Raw genomic sequence first — 20,039 nt, forward strand, 5'->3', positions numbered from 1 at the left:
GGTCATTAACGAGCTATTTAATACACATAGTTTAATATGATCTATTCACTTTAGGTTGGGGATACTATGTTATGTATGTTATAGCCAGTGTTATGGTAATTGCACTTTGGATTGTGCTTAATTTGATTAGTAATTTTGTATGTAATGTGTGAATTAATTATAAGCAACTAAGTTAATTTGTATGAATTTGTTTGATTTGATTTGAATGAATTTATTATGTGAAGTATGCTTGTATGAATTTAGATATTTAATATTTTTGTATGTATGAATTTAATTGCAAACTTTTTTTTTGAAAAATAGTGATATATACCACCGATTTTATTAAAATCATAGCATATTTGACTTAGTACCTAATTGGTACCAAAATCAAATATAGCAAGTCTATACAGTTGTTCAAAACAAAAATAAAAACAAAAACAAAAGAAATACCAAAACATCATAACATGCACATAACTAACTAAGGCAACAACATAAGAAAATACTAGTGTTCTAAATAACGCACTATAGTGGCGCTATAGCGTTTTTGGACCTTAAACGCTAAGCTATGGCATCAAAACGCGCTATTTGAGCTACAGACACTATAGCGGTAATAGCGGTCCGCTATAGCGCATAGCGTGTAGCGCAAATAGCGCGCGCTATGCAACATGAGCTGTTTTTTTTTCAATTTATATGGGCTTTAAATAAAGGCTCAAATTGGATTTTAACTATGATTTTTTTTATTTTGCAATTCACGTACTAAGTTTTATATTAAACTATTAATTATTAAATGAGAGATCCATCAAACGAAATCAAATAATGAAGCTATAGCGCGCTATGCAACATGAGTTTTTTTTTTCTTTTCAATTTATATGGGCTTTAAATAAAGGCTCAAATTGGATTTTAACTGTGATTTTTTTTTTTGCAATTGACGTACTAAGTTTTATATTAAACTATTAATTATTAAATGAGAGATCTATCAAACGAAATCAAATAAGGAAACTACAGCGTGCTATGCAACATGAGTTGTTGTTTTTTCAATTTATATGGGCTTTAAATAAAGGCTCAGATTGAATATATTAAGATATTTCTTGAAGTAACAAAATGATACTTACTATATGGTAGTTTGAATATTTTGAATAGATTAAGATAGTTAATTATGTCATGATGTCTAAGTTGAAATTTAAATAAAAAAAATTATATCATGATGCTGAATATATTTTGAATAGAAAAAGATCGATAGTTTATGATATTAGTATTACTATGGATATTTTGAGTCGCAATTTGGACTTCGTATTGGTTTAATATGAATATTATAATTTTTTAATAAATTTGATGTTATTTATTGTTCTATGAGACTTAGATAATGTTGATATTTAGAACAAATATATGATATAATTTTTATAAAAATAAAAATAAAACACTATGTAGCATAGCTTTCGTTATAGCTTTTTTTGTAGGTTTCCCGCTATGACGCGATAAACGCTATTTAGAACCTTGAAAAATACCAAAACATCAAAATATGCATAAAACTAAGTACTACATATCTAATAAGTCTTCATCATCATCCTCTTCTCCAGACATTGGTAGTTGATTTGCTTAGTTGCACTTGAATTAAGAGTATTTCTCAATAATTAGTCATATAAATATTATTTTGTTTTAGCCATATTTGATAAGATGCGCTATAAAAATTTATGATATAGCTAAAAAGAAAATATACAAATTTATAAATCTACCAAGCTAGTAAAGAGCTAGCTCGACTCGCTCGGATAAGTCACAAATCAGTCTTGAGTAACAGTTTCAGCTCGGGACTTAAAATCTAAACTTGCTCGCTCAGTTTGATCCACAAACAAGCTGATTACGAGTGAAGCCTAACTCGCTCTTTAGCAGCTCATTGCCAGCCCTAGCCCTGACACAGAGAAAGAAATTCTATTGGTTTTATGATTTCTATTTTTTAGATCAGCAGTATGTTACGCGGGAGGAAAGGAGGGGAATGCCACGGAATAGCAAAGCAGGGAAAAAGGAAGAGGGCTGTATACGTGGGCCGGTTCGGAGTCCGATCTGGGCCAATGCTAGGATTCGGCCTAATCGGATCGAGCCAGAACATAGTATGTATCTTCAGCGATTGGAATTCGGTTCTATTTATTTAGATATAGGGTTTGTTTTGACTTTTGAGATTCGTATCAAGTTAAAACTGCCGAGTCAGATCTAATTGCACTCAGGTATTGCATTTGATCTGAATTCACCAGAACGAGCTGATTCATTTTCAGATCGGTTCAGGTTTAAGCGAGCCTTTTCGGATCAGGCTTAAGATAAGAACTTTCAAATAAAAAAAAAAAATATGAGAACTTTTTTGCCAGTTCTACTTTTAGAACTCTGTTGGCTTTGAATCAAATCTTGAACTCTGCTGTTTGTAGATCAATCAACACTGGACCTTTTCCAGTTTTCCAACTGGTTTCAACTCCATCTAATAAGCCTACAGATATATATTAAATTTACAAAATAACACCCTGCACAATTTTGAAAAAGGCTAAAAACAGTTTATGAAAATCAAGAAAACCAAATAAATTAATTGTGTTGGAAATATGTCCTAAAAACAAGAACTGCAATGTAGACAATTACAGAACTCAATTTTTTAACTAGATGAATACATTAAAACCTCTGATCTATTCTGAAAAATTAAAAGTTGGGTAAGTGTGACCAGTAAAGCTCCATGTAAGACCTTCCTTTCTTCCCTTCTTTGCCAACTGATCTTCCAACTTGTTTTGGCACCTACTGACATAGAAACATTTACAGTGATACTGCTCATTTAACATTCTCCATATATCAAACGTTTCCTTGTTGGCTAGCTTAGCTAGTGACTGGTTGAGTTTACCTTTGCCATTCTAAATTGTGATGCAGAGAACACCATTGATTCAGTCTTGATTGAGGCAAGATACCTTCTGAAAGTTTTAGTTGTGGGTAGATGCCCTCAATAGGTGAAAGCATTTCTGCACCTCCAAATCGCCCACATAGCGTTGGCAAACATCATACATTGTTCATTATAAAGATTGGAGCTAATTTTTTTAGTGCCAGTTAAAGCGAGAGTCCTGGCAAAACAACAGCTTCTTGCAATGGCAGACTGAAAGTTCTCCCCCTTAACTGAATATGATCAGAGATAAATATGACACCCTTACCCTCAAATAACCAAATAATTAACGTAAATTAGTAATTTGAATAAAAATTGTATCACCAACATAACCAAACAGAAAAGATCCATTGTGGCTCAGAAACCTCAGGATCTAAATCTACAGTCTCTACAGCAGGCATTTCCCTCGTTAGATTTCAATAAAAAGGTACAACAAAAATGTTATGAAAACCTTAAAAGACTAAAATGAAATATCCTTTTAATGACCAATCCATCTCACCATTTGCCGGAAGCTAACAAAAGATCACCAATCAAGCAATTAAAATAAAATTAATAAACAATATATTAGAAAATTAATTCATCAGCCATATATTGAAAAAAGCGATCCAATTGAGATGCTGGTTATATATTGACAAGCCGGGGAGGGATCAATGACTCACATTCCTTCATTTGTGGCCTCGTGGTAGCTTGGTGAGAGCACCGGAAGAGAAGGGGAGGAAGGGAGGGGAAGAGGTAGCTTACGTATTGCACTGGATTTGATTTCACCAGAACGAGCCAGTTCATTTTCATATCGAATAGGTTTAAGCGAGCTTTTCTGATTTTTTTTCGAGTCAAGTTCGAGCGAGATGAGAACATTTTTGCCAATTCTACTTTTAGAGAAACCGAGAGCCGATAAGAGTTGCTACTAAGTAAAGGAAAATTTAAATTTTGCTCCCCTATAGAAATATCAAACAAATAACCCTCTTAGGTTGTGCTCCACATGGATCCAAGGGGAAGGAAAATTCATTCTTCAATCATTTTTTCGGCTTTAAAATTCATACAAGATTCACTCTTCAAAGATATAAAATTCACCCTTTTCATGCATCAAATTCGTGTCAGCACAAGCAAATCTACTTAATTAAAATCGAAAATAATTATGATACCCTCATCCTCAAATAACCAAATAAGTAAAGAAAATTAGTATTTTTAATGAAAAATGTATCACCAACATAACCAAGCAAAAAACATCCCTCCTGCTTAGAAACCTTGGTACCTAAATCTACAGTCTCTACAGCAGACATTTACCTCGTTGAATTACAATAAAAGGTACAAAAAAAAATGTTATGCATACCATAAAACACTAAAATGATATATCCTTTCATCACTAATCCATCTCACCATCTGCGGGACCTAATAAAAGATCATCAATCCTGCAACCAAAATCGAATGAATAAACACTATATTAGAAAATTAATTCATCAGCCGTGTATTAAAGAAAGGGACAAAGGTTCTTTTAGAAGAATATTAGTTCTTGATACAAAAGTTTGTAGAGGAATGCCAAGTTACCAAGAGCGGATACAGGTGGGATAAAATTAAACCATTCTGTACTTTTTTCGAAGGAACGTTTGTTCTGATAAAAACAATTTAAGTTATTATTATAGTGTGTATTTCTAGCATCCACCCTTCTGTTGCAACTCCTTATTTATAAGGCAGGAAGCCTTTTGACCCAATATATCACTACCACTGCAAAACCATACATTTCAGAGAGCAAGGAAGAATCAATATTCATGTGCTCCCATACAAATTTTAAAATATCAAATACAAGCCTGCAAATTGTAGAATATCATATATACTATAGAGAACCCCTTAAAAGCAGACACAAAAACACTGCTTACATTGCAAAAGGTCAACCAAGTATTTATGAAAGAGTGCTAGTAGGAGCATCTGCATCATTTTGGTGGCTTTGCAAGGGTGCCGACAATATTTCAGTTTTAGCAGAGATATACATAATATTAAAGGTTTTGCAGATGTACACATGAAATTGCTCCTTCCGACAAAATATTTCACAACTCAGAAATCTTATATTAATACCAGAAGGTTGATATACTACCTCTTCTATAGGGGTTGCACCATCAGGCTCTTTGTTTTCCTCCTGATTTTGATCATCGTTATTATCTTGATCCTCACTTTTGTCAACTTCCATTTGATCAGCTTTTCCAGAGCCATTGGTTTTGTTACTGCTATTAGTATCGTTTTTGGGGACTGCAAATTCAGCTGGGATCTGGCCAGTACTCAATGCCTGCACTCATTTTAAGGGTAAATGTGATGAGAAAAGGAAATAAAGACACGATGTGAAGGCATTTTATATATATTTAGTTAAGTGTTACCCTTTCTTCATTACAGTGACAACAAGAGATCTGGCACAAGTATAACTATCATCTGATTTGCTTGTGTACAGTTTAATTCTACTGAAGGCCACTAAATAATACCATTGTTCAATTTGCCCATTCAAATTTGACTTGTCACGCTATATAACACTATACGGAGGGTTTTATCATTCTGGTCAAAGGTCGTTGTGGTCATTTCAAATTCAGGTTAAGCTCAAATGATCAATCTCAAAAAAATACATCTGATATAAACTCACAACAGAAGTGTCTAGTGTCCAATCTTTTCTAATTCATACAGAATAGATTTGAAAAACTTGAAATTTCAATGCCAACATAATTACATAAAACATATTTTATTGTTTTGTTGCAAAGAAAACAATTTGTTTGGCTCAATAAAATAGCAATTAAATAGAGCCAATAATTTGACAAGCACCTTTGACCGGTATCAAAGATCAATGGTTTAAAGTGACAGATAAATGCAAGTGACCAAATTCGAACATGTGGTATACTTTATTAACCTCTTGTGAAATTATTGATTGCATCAATGTATGTTCTTTCTCAACTATCAAATTTCAGTGGTTGTAGAGAATTGTGTTTACTTAAATTACTTTCCACTAGTACCAGTTTTTCAAAGCTCATACACTTGAGAGACCTTCTCAGGATATAATGTCCATCCTACCAGTACCAGTAGGAACCAGAAGTATCGTAATTACCAACAACAGAGAAAATGGAATATTTGGGCATTTAGGTCATATTTGGTTCTGGAGTAAATTTAATTAGGGTTTAATTGCTTATTTCATCTTACTCATATTTTCAACCTTGTTTGTTAGTTTAAATTAATCCGCACAGAGTAAGATGTTGGAAAATGAATCACTACATAGTGGGTCCTACAGACAGAGAGGTGGAGGAACTTACTCCGGATTAACCCACCCTCTTACATACCACAAGGAGAAGTTAACCACCGGGAGAGGTGGAGTAACTTACTCTGGATTAACCCACCTCTTACTACATCTTACTCCTATGTTAGTCCTTGTTTGGCGGCTTAAGTGTGGAGTAAGAGATTACTCCACCGCTTACTCCACAGCCAAACATGACCTTATGGTATGTAAGAGGGTCAATAACAAAACTACAATTTTTTTAACTCACGGCCAAAACAGTTGAGTACCTTTTCAAGCCTTGCAACTTCTTCAAGTGTCTGGGAGTTCACAATTGCTGCCTGCACAAAGATAGAAAAGAAAAATTAAAAATAGTTATAATAACTTGAAAAACACCAGCTCACAACTTTAACCATATGGAACTAAAAAATAACCTTTCACTTCATAAAAAGTTCATGTAAAATTCATTGCAAGTAAATAATTACCTTGATGGCTGTAATTTGCTCGGGAGTGGGGCCCACTACCCGTGGACCCTGCTCTGGCTTTTGCTCAGAATCCTTGACCTCACCAGGGGTAAATGTTTTGACAGGAACCTTTTTCGCTGCCTCTTCAGCCTCTTTTGATGAGAAAAGCTTAGCAGCTTCAATCCTTTCCTAGAAAAGTAGAAATTCATCTAGTTGTCATTCTAGGATTTTTAGCCTCATAGCACAAACTATATTTGACGAAATTGCCATTATCAAGTTTCTGAATTCCATTTTTTCGTCAATACAGAACACTAATCAGCTTTCACTTATTCTTATTAAGGTGTGATGGTAAGGTAATAATAAACATTCAGACTACCCAAGTACCCAATGAAGATCACGGTGACAAGTTTTAGTTTTCAAAAGAGTTGTCCCAATAGTCAGTATTCCTCCTACTAGAGTAGAATACAGTATCTTCATTTTTTAAAGTACAAACGTAAAACAAATGAAATAACCCCTATTTGACAATCCAGAAGTTAAAAGACAGAAGTACTTCAACTTAAAAGTGGCGTAAAACAGACAATTCGCTGTTTTGATATTTGAAGAGTTGTGAAGGATACTACAAGAGACGGATGACTTCAGATATTGAGATCTATATTTCCAATTTTTTATATGGGATTTCTATAGAAATCATCAGAAACTCACCTATATTGCAATGGGCTCTTGAAAACAGCAAAATGCCCATGTCATTCCAAATGGGAACCAATACTTGTCGTTTATATAGCTGATACCACCATTTTGTTAATTTGAATCAGATAATTACTAAGTAGTTCTTGACTTCTATACAACCAAATCAATTAATACATATTTATAACCAAGCAATTTAACTGCCTTTTCATTATACACAGAGTAAAGCTGGGTAAAATTTATTAATGCATAAAGGAAAATAACAAACTCCGTTAGTTAGTGGCTTGGTTGTAGTATCAAATAGCTCAGAAAATATCAGGTCCTAATTGCAAACATGACATTTTAGTCTTGCATATATAGTAAAACATTAGGTGTTATCTGCAAAAAAAAAAAAAAAAAAAAAAAAATTAAAAAGAAAGTTCAAAGACAAAGTATAGAATACCTTCTGCTTGATCTTCCTGAAATCGAGAACTCGCAAATGCTTCAGTTTATGGATCACATAAAGACGATAATTCGGCTTTTTAGTAATATTATTATCTAATAAGCTCAGAAATTGAAGGTTAGGCAAGGAGACGAGTGGGTCAATCTCAACTAAGTTCACCAACCGGTTGTTTGTTAGAATCAGAGTATGAAGCTTGGGCAAAAACTCTACATGAAAGAAAATTTAATTAATTTAGATCTGTGGTCATAAGTTCACCTAGGGAAAAATCTAATTGTTATGTAACGCATTTTTTACCCAAACTAGAACTAGTATATCAACTACATTCCTCAACAACATCATAGAAATCTCATACTTGCAAGTTGCAACAACCTAATTGAGAGTATGGGAAATATTTGATGCTATTTTTAAATGTGGTAAAACACTGGAGTATATTGTAAATATCCTGAAAAATAAAAAAAAAACCACTAAATTATTGTGGATTGAAGTTGCGCACCAGCAAATACCTGCTGAATTTTAAAAATGTGGAACCGATGCGATTTGGTATGGTATGAAACTCACCTCCAATGTTGGGATTGATGCGAGTGATCCTGTTATTGTTGATCAATATGGTGCCAAGGCGGTTCATATATGGAAAATTTTCGAGCTTTACTATCTCATTGTCAGTTAAGTCAATAGTGTCAAATTGATCCTGTTCGGAGAAAAAAAAGGTATATAAACAATCACCTTCCAGCATACTAAAAAAATCTAGTTAATTTCAAAATTGGGTTCTATCGGAAGTAAGGGTTTACATCTGTCAACCTCATAACAGTACCAGTCAGGCCTGTACTAACACTTTAACAGTACAATATGATGGGAAGTAAGACTACTAAATTTAAGCTTTGTTTTAAAAACGGAGGTAGAAATGCTCCAGACCAGTACAGAATTAGGGCAATAATTTGACTATCTAGTTACTACATAAAGTCAGAAAACGAACCTCAGTTGCCCCCAAGTTCTCTAGAACAGCAATCTTGTTGCCTGAATGTAATAAAAAATACTTATTTAAATACTCAAACAAAACCCTAAACCCTAGAACTGAAGGCGATTTGAAAGAGGAAATGGGAGATGATTAATCAGAAATCAAGAACAAGGAAAAGAGAAATAGAAAGAAGGAAAGAGAACCTCGGAGGTCCAGCTCGCGCTCTTTTATTGCGTTGAAGAAATGGGGGCTTTTCCATATCAAATCGGCCGTAAGTCTCACCATGTCTCTCTCTCTACCTCTCTCTCAATCTAGGAAAGTAGGAGAAGAAGGTAGAAATTGGGAGAAATGGTATCGACAGAGGGTTCGAAGGAGGCACTGAGTTTAGCTTCTAAGCAGGTAAGAAGAGAGGCGATGCAAGCGGCGGAGGAGAAAAGAAAATGGCCAGTTTAGTAGATATCCTTGCAAAACTGTATAATTTGTTTGTTTGATTTAGACCCTATAAACCTTGCGGTTTTATAATATAATCCCTGAGCTTCCTTTTGCGTTAAAGCGATGTGCACGTCGATAGACTTGGTTGATCTGAGTTTTTGTTTTATTTTTTTCTTAGATTGAAATCATTAATTGATGAATAATTATATGAAACCCCCCACTCTTATCTCTCTATTTTTCCCGCACTCTCTCTCTTTCTTAACTGCCATATACCCCCCACTAATTTCGTTAAAAGTTTCTTTTTATCCCCTCATTAAATTAGACTGTCATTTAATACCAATCCCCACATTAATTATGCATTCCTCTAATTATTCCTTTAAAAACAATCTCCGCATTAATTATACTGTTATCTAATAACAATCCATGTTAATAAATGCTTATCTGTTAATTGATGTTCAAAAAATTATTTATCATTATTTCTGAGAAGTATTTACCCTTGTAACATAAAGTATTTATCATTATATCTGAGAGTATTTATCATTGATGTTTTACTGAAAGTTGCAAGTATGTCTGAGAAGTATTTATCCATGTAACATAAAGTATTTATCTATATAATGTAAAGTATTTACCTATGTAACATAAAGTATTTATTATTATGCCTCAAAGTATTTATCATTGGGTGAGGGGATTGTTTATTTAATGCTCTCCAGTTGTGTGGGGACGATTCAAAAAAAAAAAAAAAAAATTTGTGCGAGGACAATTAATGGATTGATTTATTCTTTCATAAATAGATATCATTGCATAGGGTTTAATACCTGACAAGTTCAAGGTAAATACTTTGATGCTTCAAGTTAAATGCCCGCAGTTTTTTAAACGCTCATTAATGATTGAGCGGTCCCCCATGTTTTTTTTGGCAGTATCTGAGGGATAAATGTGGGGTGGAGGCTGCGGGGATTGTTATCAGCGTCCTTAATTGATATAATGATACATAATGATCATGTATTAAGTGTACAGAATTTTTACTTGTATCATATTATTGATAATTTGTTTACATTTGATTTAGTTTTCTCGCCTTATTTTTTGAATGTGTGGCTTTCATATTATGTTTTCCTCCTAATTTAAAAATATGCATTTGATTTGTCTAAAATACAATATAATTCTTAAAATAATATATTATTTTGTGCTTCTCTGCTATATTATTGTGAACAACTAAGTTTTATAAAATAATCGTATTTATTTACCATTGCATGTCTTCGAATACAATATAATTTTATTTTAAAATTTTACTTTTCATTCAGAATATATTGATTTGTTTTCTTAAACAGAGACTGAAAAATAGACTAGTTAATGTTGATTTAAGTTGGATTGATCCAGTCGATTTTTTGTATTTTTTTTTTCCAAAAATTGAGAGGAAAAAGAAACATTTTGTATTTAAAAAATGAAAGTTTTTAAAAAATTGGTAGGTTAAATCTTCATCTTTCTGTTTTTTCAGAAAATTTTGGATCATAAAAAAAACGATTTAAAAAAATTCTAAAGAAATAGTAAAAAAAAAATTAAAAAAAAATGTAAAATTTGGTCTCCAAGCACAATTTAATATGGAGATCAACTTGAACGGTTCGGATTAACGTTTTGAACTTTAAAATTGAAGATATAGACGTGAAGTAAAATACTTGCTTTAGTTCGCAATATATATATATATGTTTTGTATTTACCCTATACAATGTAGCCTGTCAATCTCTGAGTTCGACCAAGAAAAATATTTTTTTAACTGTCACTTCTTGATATTGGAGATTTTTGATCTTTAGGTTTTGCCTTTGCGTCCCTTGTTGCTTTTCTTCTTATTGACTATTAGAAACTCAGGGTCAATAGAGAAAAGCCTCTGACAAAGACAAACCCATTATATGAGCATTCATTCTTTGACAATACCAGTGCCGATACCAAAAGCTGAATAAAGACAAACCCCTTATATATGAGCACCCATTCTTTCACAATACCAGTGCAAGGGAGTGTACCAATTGTTGAGAGTCTGTGTAAAAGATACATTTGTCAATCCCTTCATTATTTAAAATTTCAATCGAGTCCCAACTACTCTAATATCTTTAGTCTGTTTACACTCTCCACCGCTCTCCAAAACAAGATGTCAGTCATAGCATCTCAAGTTCTGACAAATAAAAACTTGCCTCAGATTTTATTTCTCCTCTTTGTTTTATTTGCATTGATAACTTGGGTTAAAGCAATCAAGCTCTCTAAGTTTACGCAGCCCTTAATCCCTGCTCGAGCTCAATCAAAATGATTTTTAGATACACTCAAAATTCGCAATCGAACAAATGATAACAAGAGAAACAAAACAAAATCAGACTAAAAAGGGAGCATAGAAACAAGTAGGAATGAGGCTGTTATACTCAAAATTAAAAAATAATTATAACATTATTAAGTAGCAAGTTTTGTTTGGGGGACAAACCATCACAAACTATTTCAATATCTAAGACAAAATTGCCTCCATCTTTAACCTTCAGAAAACAAAACAAAAAGATGATAATACCACGCAAACCACATTCCAAAATAGATATGGTAAGTACCAGTAATAATATTATGTAAATAAATTAGATCATAGTAATATAGCGTCTATAACTAAGTCCAGACCTGTTACATATTGTCAAGTAATGTCACATAAGAGAGTATAACTATTAATTAGCTAGTTCTACTATTGCACTTCTCTAAACATGTAAAAACACAGTCATCCTAACCAGCTAAAACTACAGCTGAATTAGCCTATTTATTATTTCTATCTGTAGACACATGTAAACTATACAAAACCCTAATCCAGCCTTTATCACTTACCCTGGTCTAAATAAACTGTAACTCGCCAGCTCACCAACTAATCCAACTATATGGCCTCCTCAACATTGCTTGAGAGTATCCCATGGGGAGGTGGAAGGCTTTACCTGACAAGGCCACGGGGACCACCCACAGGACGACTGTTCTCTTGTCTCTCTATCAGGCCCCACCTTCTTCCAGCAGTCAACTTTGTTCTGTTCAGGCATAAAAGCACGTGCTCTCTTTACCTCACTATGGGATGTGTCATTTCGCCAGTCATCACATTTAGTGTCCCAGTCACGGCAAACTCCACCCCTCTTCAATCCTCTCCCTGGTGTTCCGTTCCAATGACTGTTCAACGATGTACTGGCACAGGTATCACGGGTATCAGACCAACCATCTCGTGCCACCTGCCTCCTTGGTAATTCACTCCTGTTGTCCCAGGATGTTCTGGCATGGGTACCAGCCCAACCTTCTTGTGCCCCTCCTCTCCTTGGTGCTTCTGTTTTGCTCCTATGATCTTGCCGGCTTCTGGCCCAACCATCTTCCGCCACCTGTCTCTCAGCACCATCCCTCCTCTGTGAGCTCACCTCATCCCAACTATCCCAGTTTTTCTCTGCTGTCTTAACCTCCCCCATCAGCATTTCATGCCAGGATTTGTTGGGATAACTGTGCCTCGATTGCTGGTTATTCGTCCCATGGCAGTAATGACCCTGATGCCGCCAGGTGTCAACAAATTGATGCCTTCCATATCTGTTGCTGGGCCTCTGCCACTGGTTGTTTTGGTACCGGGGGATGTTCTTTTGCTCATCTTGGATTGGTCGTGCTGATATAATACTATCGGTTTTTTGTAGCTGTGGCTCGGTGGCTCCATTGGTAGATTCTCTCGAGTTAGAAGATTCAGGGCCTTTGCAGTTCGAAGCTTCTTCCAATAATTGCAGATGTTGATGGACTGCAGTTTCTTCAGGGGATCCTAAATCATTTACTGGAGGTTGGGTCTTTGCAACAGCCAGAGATGATGTTGTCTCACCTGCCTTTTCCTCACATGAGTTGTCCTGTTAATTTAAAAACTACAGTTTAGTTGCATTGTAATGAGGACTACCAATGTAGAAATTATAAATGAAAGATGACCGTTTATGTAAGAAATCATAATGCAACAGGAGCAGACAGATTACCGTGATATTATGTGATAGGTCATGAGTGAGTTGCACTAAAAATCCATACATACATTCCATGCATTACTGTATCGTTTATGGTTCAGAGAGGACTATTTGAGTTTCAACACAAGCAAAACAAAAGGGACCAGAAAGATCACTTGCTGGTATTTGACAGATACAGGATTAATACTGATAATATTCTGTGAGGCTGCAACACTTCAATAAGATTGCTAAAGCTGTAAGCTAAACATTAAGAAAGACAATTGTATACCAAAATATCATCTCGGTTGAATCTTCTTCTAGGTTTTTCAAGTTCTTCAATGGAACTTTTTATCATCTCTGCAAGATTTGCATCATCATGGGTGTTAAAGAAGCATCCTCGGTCTTTTGCATCTAGTACTAGATCTTTCCAGACAGAATTGCTATTTGTTAGAGTTGACCCATTTCCTAGAATCCAAAGGCAGTGCCTACAAGAATAAGCCAGCAGCACTTGTTTAACTTTAGCAATTTACATTTTCAAAAGTAAAAAAATATGCTATCTGAATCACATAAAACATGAACTTCACTATGGTCTTTGGTCCACCATAAAATGGAGCATAAATAGTGTAAAAGGAATTGGACATGATATTGTTCCTTGGAATTGTGCATCACATCTGCATAATTTACACATATTCTAATGCATGTTATAAAGAACTCATTGTGCATGCATGGTAAGATTTGTAGACAGAAATTAATCTCAAGAAATTATTACTATTATAATTCCCTTTTGATCTGTGAATTATATGTATCATGCTAGACTGGCAGGTGGTAATAACTAATAACAGTGTTATTTCTTACTAGAATTGGTTGAAAATTTAGCCACTTAAAAGAACAGCAAGAATAAACATACTTTGCCCTAGTCAAGGCCACATTGATCCTTCGAACATCAGACAGAAAGCCGATGGTACCATCTCTATTTGACCTGACAGTGGACATCAAAATTACATCAGCTTCTCCACCTTGGAAACCATCTATTGACCTTACCTTCACAGTAAGGAACTCATGCTTTAAATATCTTCTTCCAAGTCTCTCCTGGATTGCTTTTACTTGTGCCGTGTAAGGGGATATTACACCCACATTTACATGTACCCTGGCAGTCTCAGATTCTGTCAGATTTACAAAGCATTAGTTGGCATTTTTCAGAGAGTGTGTCAGTGTGTGAGTGCAACTGCTAAGATCATCCAAAAATAATACAGGGCCTTGCGTAATAATCTTAATTTAAGGTTTCATGATGATCAATAAGCTAGTTAATTAGAAAGAGAAAGCACTCCGGCAAGTATCATTGCCAATTTTATTTTTAATCCTACTAATTATTTTACTTGGTTCCATCAGAAACTTGTTTTACTGCCATTAACTTGCAGTAACTTACAGCAAGGTGGCAATGGTGCACAAAATCCATTAGAACTAGAACAAAATTCAAAGTTGCAACCTAAAAAACTAATATAAATAACCAACAAACTCTTAGGATTATATTTGTGTGGATAAGAAAATAAGCATATACATAGCTGCTTTACCTTCAGCGAGACATTTGATGATATGATGGACAGCTGCAACCTCATACAAATTCCTGCAGCTCTGCCCGAGGTGGTCAGAGGTCTCCTTATCATTTACTATATCAATGAACGAGTAAGCACCATACATCGGCTCTTTGAGGTAACTCCTAGAATAGCTCTCATGTGTGACATTGGGTCCGTCTGATATTCGGCCCGAATAGAACTTCCTGTTTGGAAACTCATGGATGCGTGGGTGCATTCTATATTGAACATTGAGCAGGTGCTTCCTATGGCCTGTCAAGCTCAGTCTCTCAAAGAGGCTCCTTCCAAAAGCAGCCTTTTCAGATATCTGTTGAGATTAGTAGTTTGGAAAAGTTACACTTATTCCCTTGTGTCAAACCAAAAGTCTAGAGCATCTAGAAATTATTAAAAAAAATAAGAAAATGTACTTGAATATAAGAGTTTAGGACAAAGTTAGATGCTTTTTTTGGGCTAGTTTGTTTCAGTGCACAACCTAAGAGTCCCGACAACCAAGGGACTTCAGTATTAGTTTCTTTTGGTCTAGTTTGTTCCTGCTCAATAGCAGAATCGATGCTTAAATGAATATCAAAAGAGAGAAAAGTAACTCCCAAAACATTACTCGGAACTAAAATTTATCTCTTAGGTGACTGTTTCATATACCAAGAAAGACCCACCTGACTTTTCACCATGGCTGCTAGCTGATTCTCATCTCCAATTAAGAAGGCATGGCGTATGTCGACAAGCTGAAGAGGGATCAGTGCCTCACATTCCTTCAATTGTGCAGCCTCATCTATAACTAGCATCTCAATGGGATCCATTTTTTTTTCATGCAGTTCATAAGCTGAAGCAACTGTGCAGAATAGTAGCTTTGCCTCTTCTATGCAATAATTCCTGATTGACCGATCATCAAATTTGACAGGAAGTGAAAATTGCAAGTTCCTCCTGAAAACATTATTTAAGGTTTGGAGGCAAATGCATATCTCCTTCTGCAACATGACTAACTCAGAACCTGACCAATCAATATCCAGCCCTTTAACCTCATTGGATTTCTCAAAAGCCTCTCTCAAATCTCTGTCATGGAGGGACTTGGCACGAAGTAACTCCTCAATTTTATAGACCATGTTTTGGGAGAGAACTAGGTCATGAAATCCCTTCTCATTAAATAAACTACTTGGTAAATCATTCCTCAACATAGCAAGATAATTCTTCAAGTCTCTCGCCACAGAATCAATCCGGTCAATCAGAAACCCCCTGAATGTCAACCTAGTGTTGTCAGTTCTTCTCTTCAATACCAAAAATGTGTTGTACAGAGGTGGTCGATTTGAGAGGAAATCTATCATGCAACCCACTTTATCTTTCAACTCCGTCTGTGAACGAAAAAAATCCATTAACCTCTTCACACGATCATCTACATAAATTGATGATAACTCTTCATCAACCTTCAGTCGGTCTTTGTTACCGAATAAAACCACATCACCTAGGTAACAAGTGTCACTTCTTTGTGACTTATTGACCAACGAGAGAAGATGGGAGGCAACTTGCATGATAGCAGTGTTGGTTGGCGCACATGTTAGGGTTCTACATGTTTTCCCCAGAAGAACCTTTAGAACAGCACCAATTGTTCTCGTTTTTCCAGTACCAGGTGGGCCCCACACAAGCTCGACCGAGGACGTATGCCAACAGTTGCTTGCCGAGATACAGTTTACGGCGGCTTTGGACTGTGACGGATTAAGTTTAAAATGGCGCATTTCTTCTTGTGTTTTTGTGTAGGTAACTGCTGAACAGGTTTCACATCCATCAAGTTCCTAACACAAAAAAAAATAGATTTTAGTCTCATAAAAACTATAGATAGATCATTACATCGTAGAATAGCTCAAGAGAAACTCACATTAGTACCCAAAATGCTCTGAATAATTTTTGAGCCCCTTGTAAGGCCTGTACGAAGTACTTTCCAAGTGCGATGATAAGTCGTCATATTTGATAGAAACACGACATAAAAAGACCGAAACTTGGGCAAATTGCCTACTTCCTCACTTTCCCTTGGTTTCTCTTGATTGTCTTCATTTTCCACAACCTTAAATTCTTCAGCTGTTTTCTCAGCCCATTTGATGTAATTTTCAATATCTAATGGATGACTAGAGGAGTCACTGCACTCTTTGACTTCAACCACCTGATCAGGCAACACAGCTTCATTTTTCGTCAAAGGTAAGTATCTGTTTTCCTTTTTAGTTTCTGGGGCTACTATGTCAATTCTTCTTGAAGCCCTGACATGTAAAATCCTTCCTCTTTCTACCTTGATGACCCAACCAAGTGTGCATGAGCTCGCATTCTTTCTTATCTGAGATTGATTCTCGGGTCGAATACTCTCAGAAATTAGAATGATGTCAGCGGGCTTTGGTGTGTGTGTCCCAACACTCCCCTCCATGTCAATTGACATTTCGTATAGCGTTGATTTGTTATACTTGTCGAGTTTGCTCTGCTGGATCCATAATACACTAGCAGTAGGTGCCTGAGACACCGCCTCTAAGCTACATGAGATGTCAGCATGCACTTCTTCTATAAGAGGAGGGAAGAAAGAATTGATGTATTGCTCTGAAGATGAAAATGACTCTGGAATTGTAGATACCTGCATTACAACAACATTATTATATTGGAGAACAATATTAAAGGTTTGATTTGTCATCAGTGCATGGAATCGAAGGAATAGTTACTGTGGAGCTTAATTGTTTCAAATAAGCTTAGCTTCGATTTTACATTTGAATCTTGAAAGTATGCAATGTTTTATTTCAATCAATGAGCTTTCACTCTTAATAAAAAATGATAAGTAGCACGATACCAGAGCTCAAACCCTTATTATACTGGTAATAGTGCTACAGACACTGACTCATTCTGGTACTTCTGTATAACTTAATGATCCAACTGAAATAAATGCTAAACAGAAAAAAACTAATTGCCAGTTTCATTAATCAACTATTTTTAGCTTTTTTCCTTAAATAAACTGACTAACATAGTCAATAAGCACAACAGTATTACTTATAATGAATGGAGAATCATTAAGAGATTTGAAGCAGTGCTCATTAATAATTCAATTGACCTGTTAGTTCTAAAATTCACTAAAATAACCAAGTTTGAAGAATATTGATCCTCGAAGCTTCTTTTTTCTAACATTACTGAATTATAGATCCCCAATTGAATAAACACCTGCTAAAACGTTTTGAATTTCAAGTTCACTGGAATGGAGCGCAATAGCAACGATAACTCAACCTTTAAGCATTTCATATTCAAGTTGAAAGCGAGTGAAAAGAAAAAGTGAGAAATCGTTCAATGTAGAAGAGATATTACTGATACCTTGCCCCGATATAGATCTTTGTCCATTGTTTCTTCAATTGACCAAGAAAATATGGTGTGCATGAGAGATCGCTGCTTCTGACGCTCACTTCCTTCCTCTTCTCCATCGACTCCTTTGTCTGCCTCGTCCCTTTCTTCCTCCTCGTCGTAGTATCTCATCTTCTATAAAAATCAAGGCAATCGAGGCGCTGAGTTACAAAGAAGAGGGTTTTAGCGAAAAGAGAGAGATCCGACGAGAGTCAACTGAAGTCGCTGTCGCTAGAAAGTAGAAAGAAAGAAACTGAGGTGGAATGGAAATCGAGGCGCGAGTTATAAAGTGAGATTTTAGGACCCTTCAGCTACCCGGAAGAAAAGTGAACGCGTAACTTTCCATGGACCCCAGTTTCAGTTCGTAAATCTCCGATGTTATCGTGCTCCGGGTGCACTCACATATAATAGGATTTGTCCGACAAACGTGGAGATAAAACGTGAGCTCCTGCGTGGACCGCGTGGTCATTTGGACGGCTGTGATCGATCGAATTGTTTGTGGATTTGCAAATGGACGAAGACGGTTCAAGAGACAATTGAGGGAATGGGAGATAGAACGGAGAGTGGAGAGGGAAAGGAGCAGCAGAACAAGCTACTCCTTAGGACACTGAGGGCTGGGTCACACAGTTCTTTCATGACATGGAATGTTTGAACCAAGTGTATCAAGAGGGTTTTTTTATGGACGGGACGGGAGACAGCATGAAAACTCTGTTTAGACGGTACACTGACACGAGTTACTATTGTCAGAAAAAAATTACAAAAAATATATATCCTTTTCGTGCCTGAAATTAGTGAATTCAGATCCAGCGCAATAACTGAGTGAGTACAACTAGATCTAAGTCGTTGGTTTTAGGTTGGCATGAATCTCAACGGTTCTCTATAAATAAATAAACACCGAATTTCAGAATTTAATAATAGCTAATTGTAATCACTGGGAGGATAAGGACTAGAAATTAGCTGGCACGATGATTAATAAAAAAAAATGAAATTTATCCGTATAATATTTGAATGATAATTTTTAATATCGTTTTGAATTATTTTTCAATTTAAAGAATTGTACTAACAATACAAAATTTATTTTAAATTATTCGTATTATTTACAAACTATTTATTTATTTTTTGTAAATTTAGCAATATTTTGCTATTTGCGTTATAATATAAAGAGCTGTATTATAGTCATAAAATATTTATCTTATAAATTTTAGATATTGTCAAATTATTTCAATCATTAACTAGGTATTGTGAAAGGCAGAGACACTGGCCAATTTAACCGAGTTACATATTTACATTCATGCAAATACACTTATAATAAAACTTAAAGTTGTACAATACTGCATAGTCCGAGATCAAATTATAATTAGCGGATTTTTTCTACATTAGTTATGTACATGAAACTTAAGATGTTTTCTTTTAGCAAACCGATAATAAAAACAAAAAATCTTGAGAGTCGACGTGGATTGGCGAGAATCCAAATGATCACAAGCTTTTTATTTAATACACTTTTCATCCACACAATTTATACGTGCTATGCGACATTTTATATTCTATCGAGCGAGATTTTGCTGTCATTATTTTTTCAAGTTACAAGTTGACAAACAACATCTTTCTTGCACTAATATTTCAAACAATAAAATTCAAATTTCTAGTCTTATTAGTTGATCTTCATCCTTTTTTGAATGAAAAGCATGCACGTTGAACATTTATAAATTTTAAGTTTATTTTACACAAATTAAGGAAGTCAATGTACTAGAACTTGTGTACTACAAACATTGAAAAGTCTGTTTCTTTCTTAAAATTTTATTAGCTTGAATGTATTGCATTATGCATATAAGTTCAATGTCGAACAACAAAACAACACGTTGTAATAGAATCGAACTTATTCCAAGACATTTCAATTGTAAAGCAAACACTAGAGCTGTATCATTAGAGCTGTATCATTAGTTTAAATTTAGGTTCTTGACAATTTGACAACAACAAAAACCAAGTTTATTGGTCTAAATTATTATGCCAACTATTGAGAAGGTTATCAGATCAG

At 35.1% G+C, this 20,039-nt stretch overlaps 2 protein-coding genes across 3 annotated transcripts; both read right to left on the reverse strand.

Moving 5' to 3' along the window:
* Nucleotides 1–4,036: 4,036 nt before the first annotated feature.
* On the reverse strand, nucleotides 4,037–9,112 carry U2A' (U2 small nuclear ribonucleoprotein A). Its single transcript, XM_078313920.1, has 8 exons — nucleotides 8,874–9,112; nucleotides 8,689–8,729; nucleotides 8,274–8,403; nucleotides 7,716–7,921; nucleotides 6,611–6,778; nucleotides 6,416–6,466; nucleotides 4,974–5,162; nucleotides 4,037–4,293 (listed from the first exon to the last, which is right to left on the reverse strand). Exons 1-8 carry the CDS (start codon nucleotides 8,953–8,955, stop codon nucleotides 4,288–4,290), a joined length of 873 nt encoding a protein of 290 aa, XP_078170046.1. The 5' UTR covers nucleotides 8,956–9,112; the 3' UTR covers nucleotides 4,037–4,287.
* Nucleotides 9,113–11,675: 2,563 nt separating this feature from the next.
* LOC144564182 (uncharacterized) lies at nucleotides 11,676–18,212 on the reverse strand. 2 transcript variants are annotated; one of them, XM_078313726.1, is made up of 8 exons: nucleotides 17,978–18,212; nucleotides 16,518–17,255; nucleotides 15,304–16,434; nucleotides 14,630–14,957; nucleotides 13,966–14,221; nucleotides 13,348–13,543; nucleotides 12,461–12,974; nucleotides 11,676–12,391 (listed from the first exon to the last, which is right to left on the reverse strand). In XM_078313726.1, exons 1-8 carry the CDS (start codon nucleotides 18,134–18,136, stop codon nucleotides 12,003–12,005), a joined length of 3,711 nt encoding a protein of 1,236 aa, XP_078169852.1. In that variant the 5' UTR covers nucleotides 18,137–18,212; the 3' UTR covers nucleotides 11,676–12,002. The 2 variants fall into 2 exon arrangements, with proteins under 2 accessions (XP_078169852.1, XP_078169851.1); XM_078313725.1 differs by having other exon boundaries at nucleotides 11,676–12,974; nucleotides 17,978–18,210.
* Between the last annotated feature and the right edge of the window lie 1,827 nt (nucleotides 18,213–20,039).

Source organism: Carex rostrata, chromosome 13 (genome assembly GCF_964058835.1).
Source record: "Carex rostrata chromosome 13, lpCarRost1.2, whole genome shotgun sequence".
In the NCBI taxonomy this organism is placed as follows: domain Eukaryota; kingdom Viridiplantae; phylum Streptophyta; class Magnoliopsida; order Poales; family Cyperaceae; genus Carex; species Carex rostrata.

Excerpts from the sequence above, each read along its gene's own strand:
- U2A' (XM_078313920.1), bottom strand. The coding sequence starts at position 8,955 with ATGGTGAGACTTACGGCCGATTTGATATGGAAAAGCCCCCATTTCTTC. Across the intron at positions 6,779-7,715 it reads TCAGGAAGATCAAGCAGAAG|GAAAGGATTGAAGCTGCTAA; the intron begins GTATTCTATACT and ends CTACTTTTCTAG. Across the intron at positions 5,163-6,415 it reads AAGTTGCAAGGCTTGAAAAG|GCATTGAGTACTGGCCAGAT; the intron begins GTACTCAACTGT and ends AAATGAGTGCAG.
- LOC144564182 (XM_078313725.1), bottom strand. The coding sequence starts at position 18,136 with ATGAGATACTACGACGAGGAGGAAGAAAGGGACGAGGCAGACAAAGGA. Across the intron at positions 17,256-17,977 it reads AAGATCTATATCGGGGCAAG|GTATCTACAATTCCAGAGTC; the intron begins GTATCAGTAATA and ends GTTGTAATGCAG. Across the intron at positions 14,222-14,629 it reads CATCAAATGTCTCGCTGAAG|AATCTGAGACTGCCAGGGTA; the intron begins GTAAAGCAGCTA and ends TAAATCTGACAG.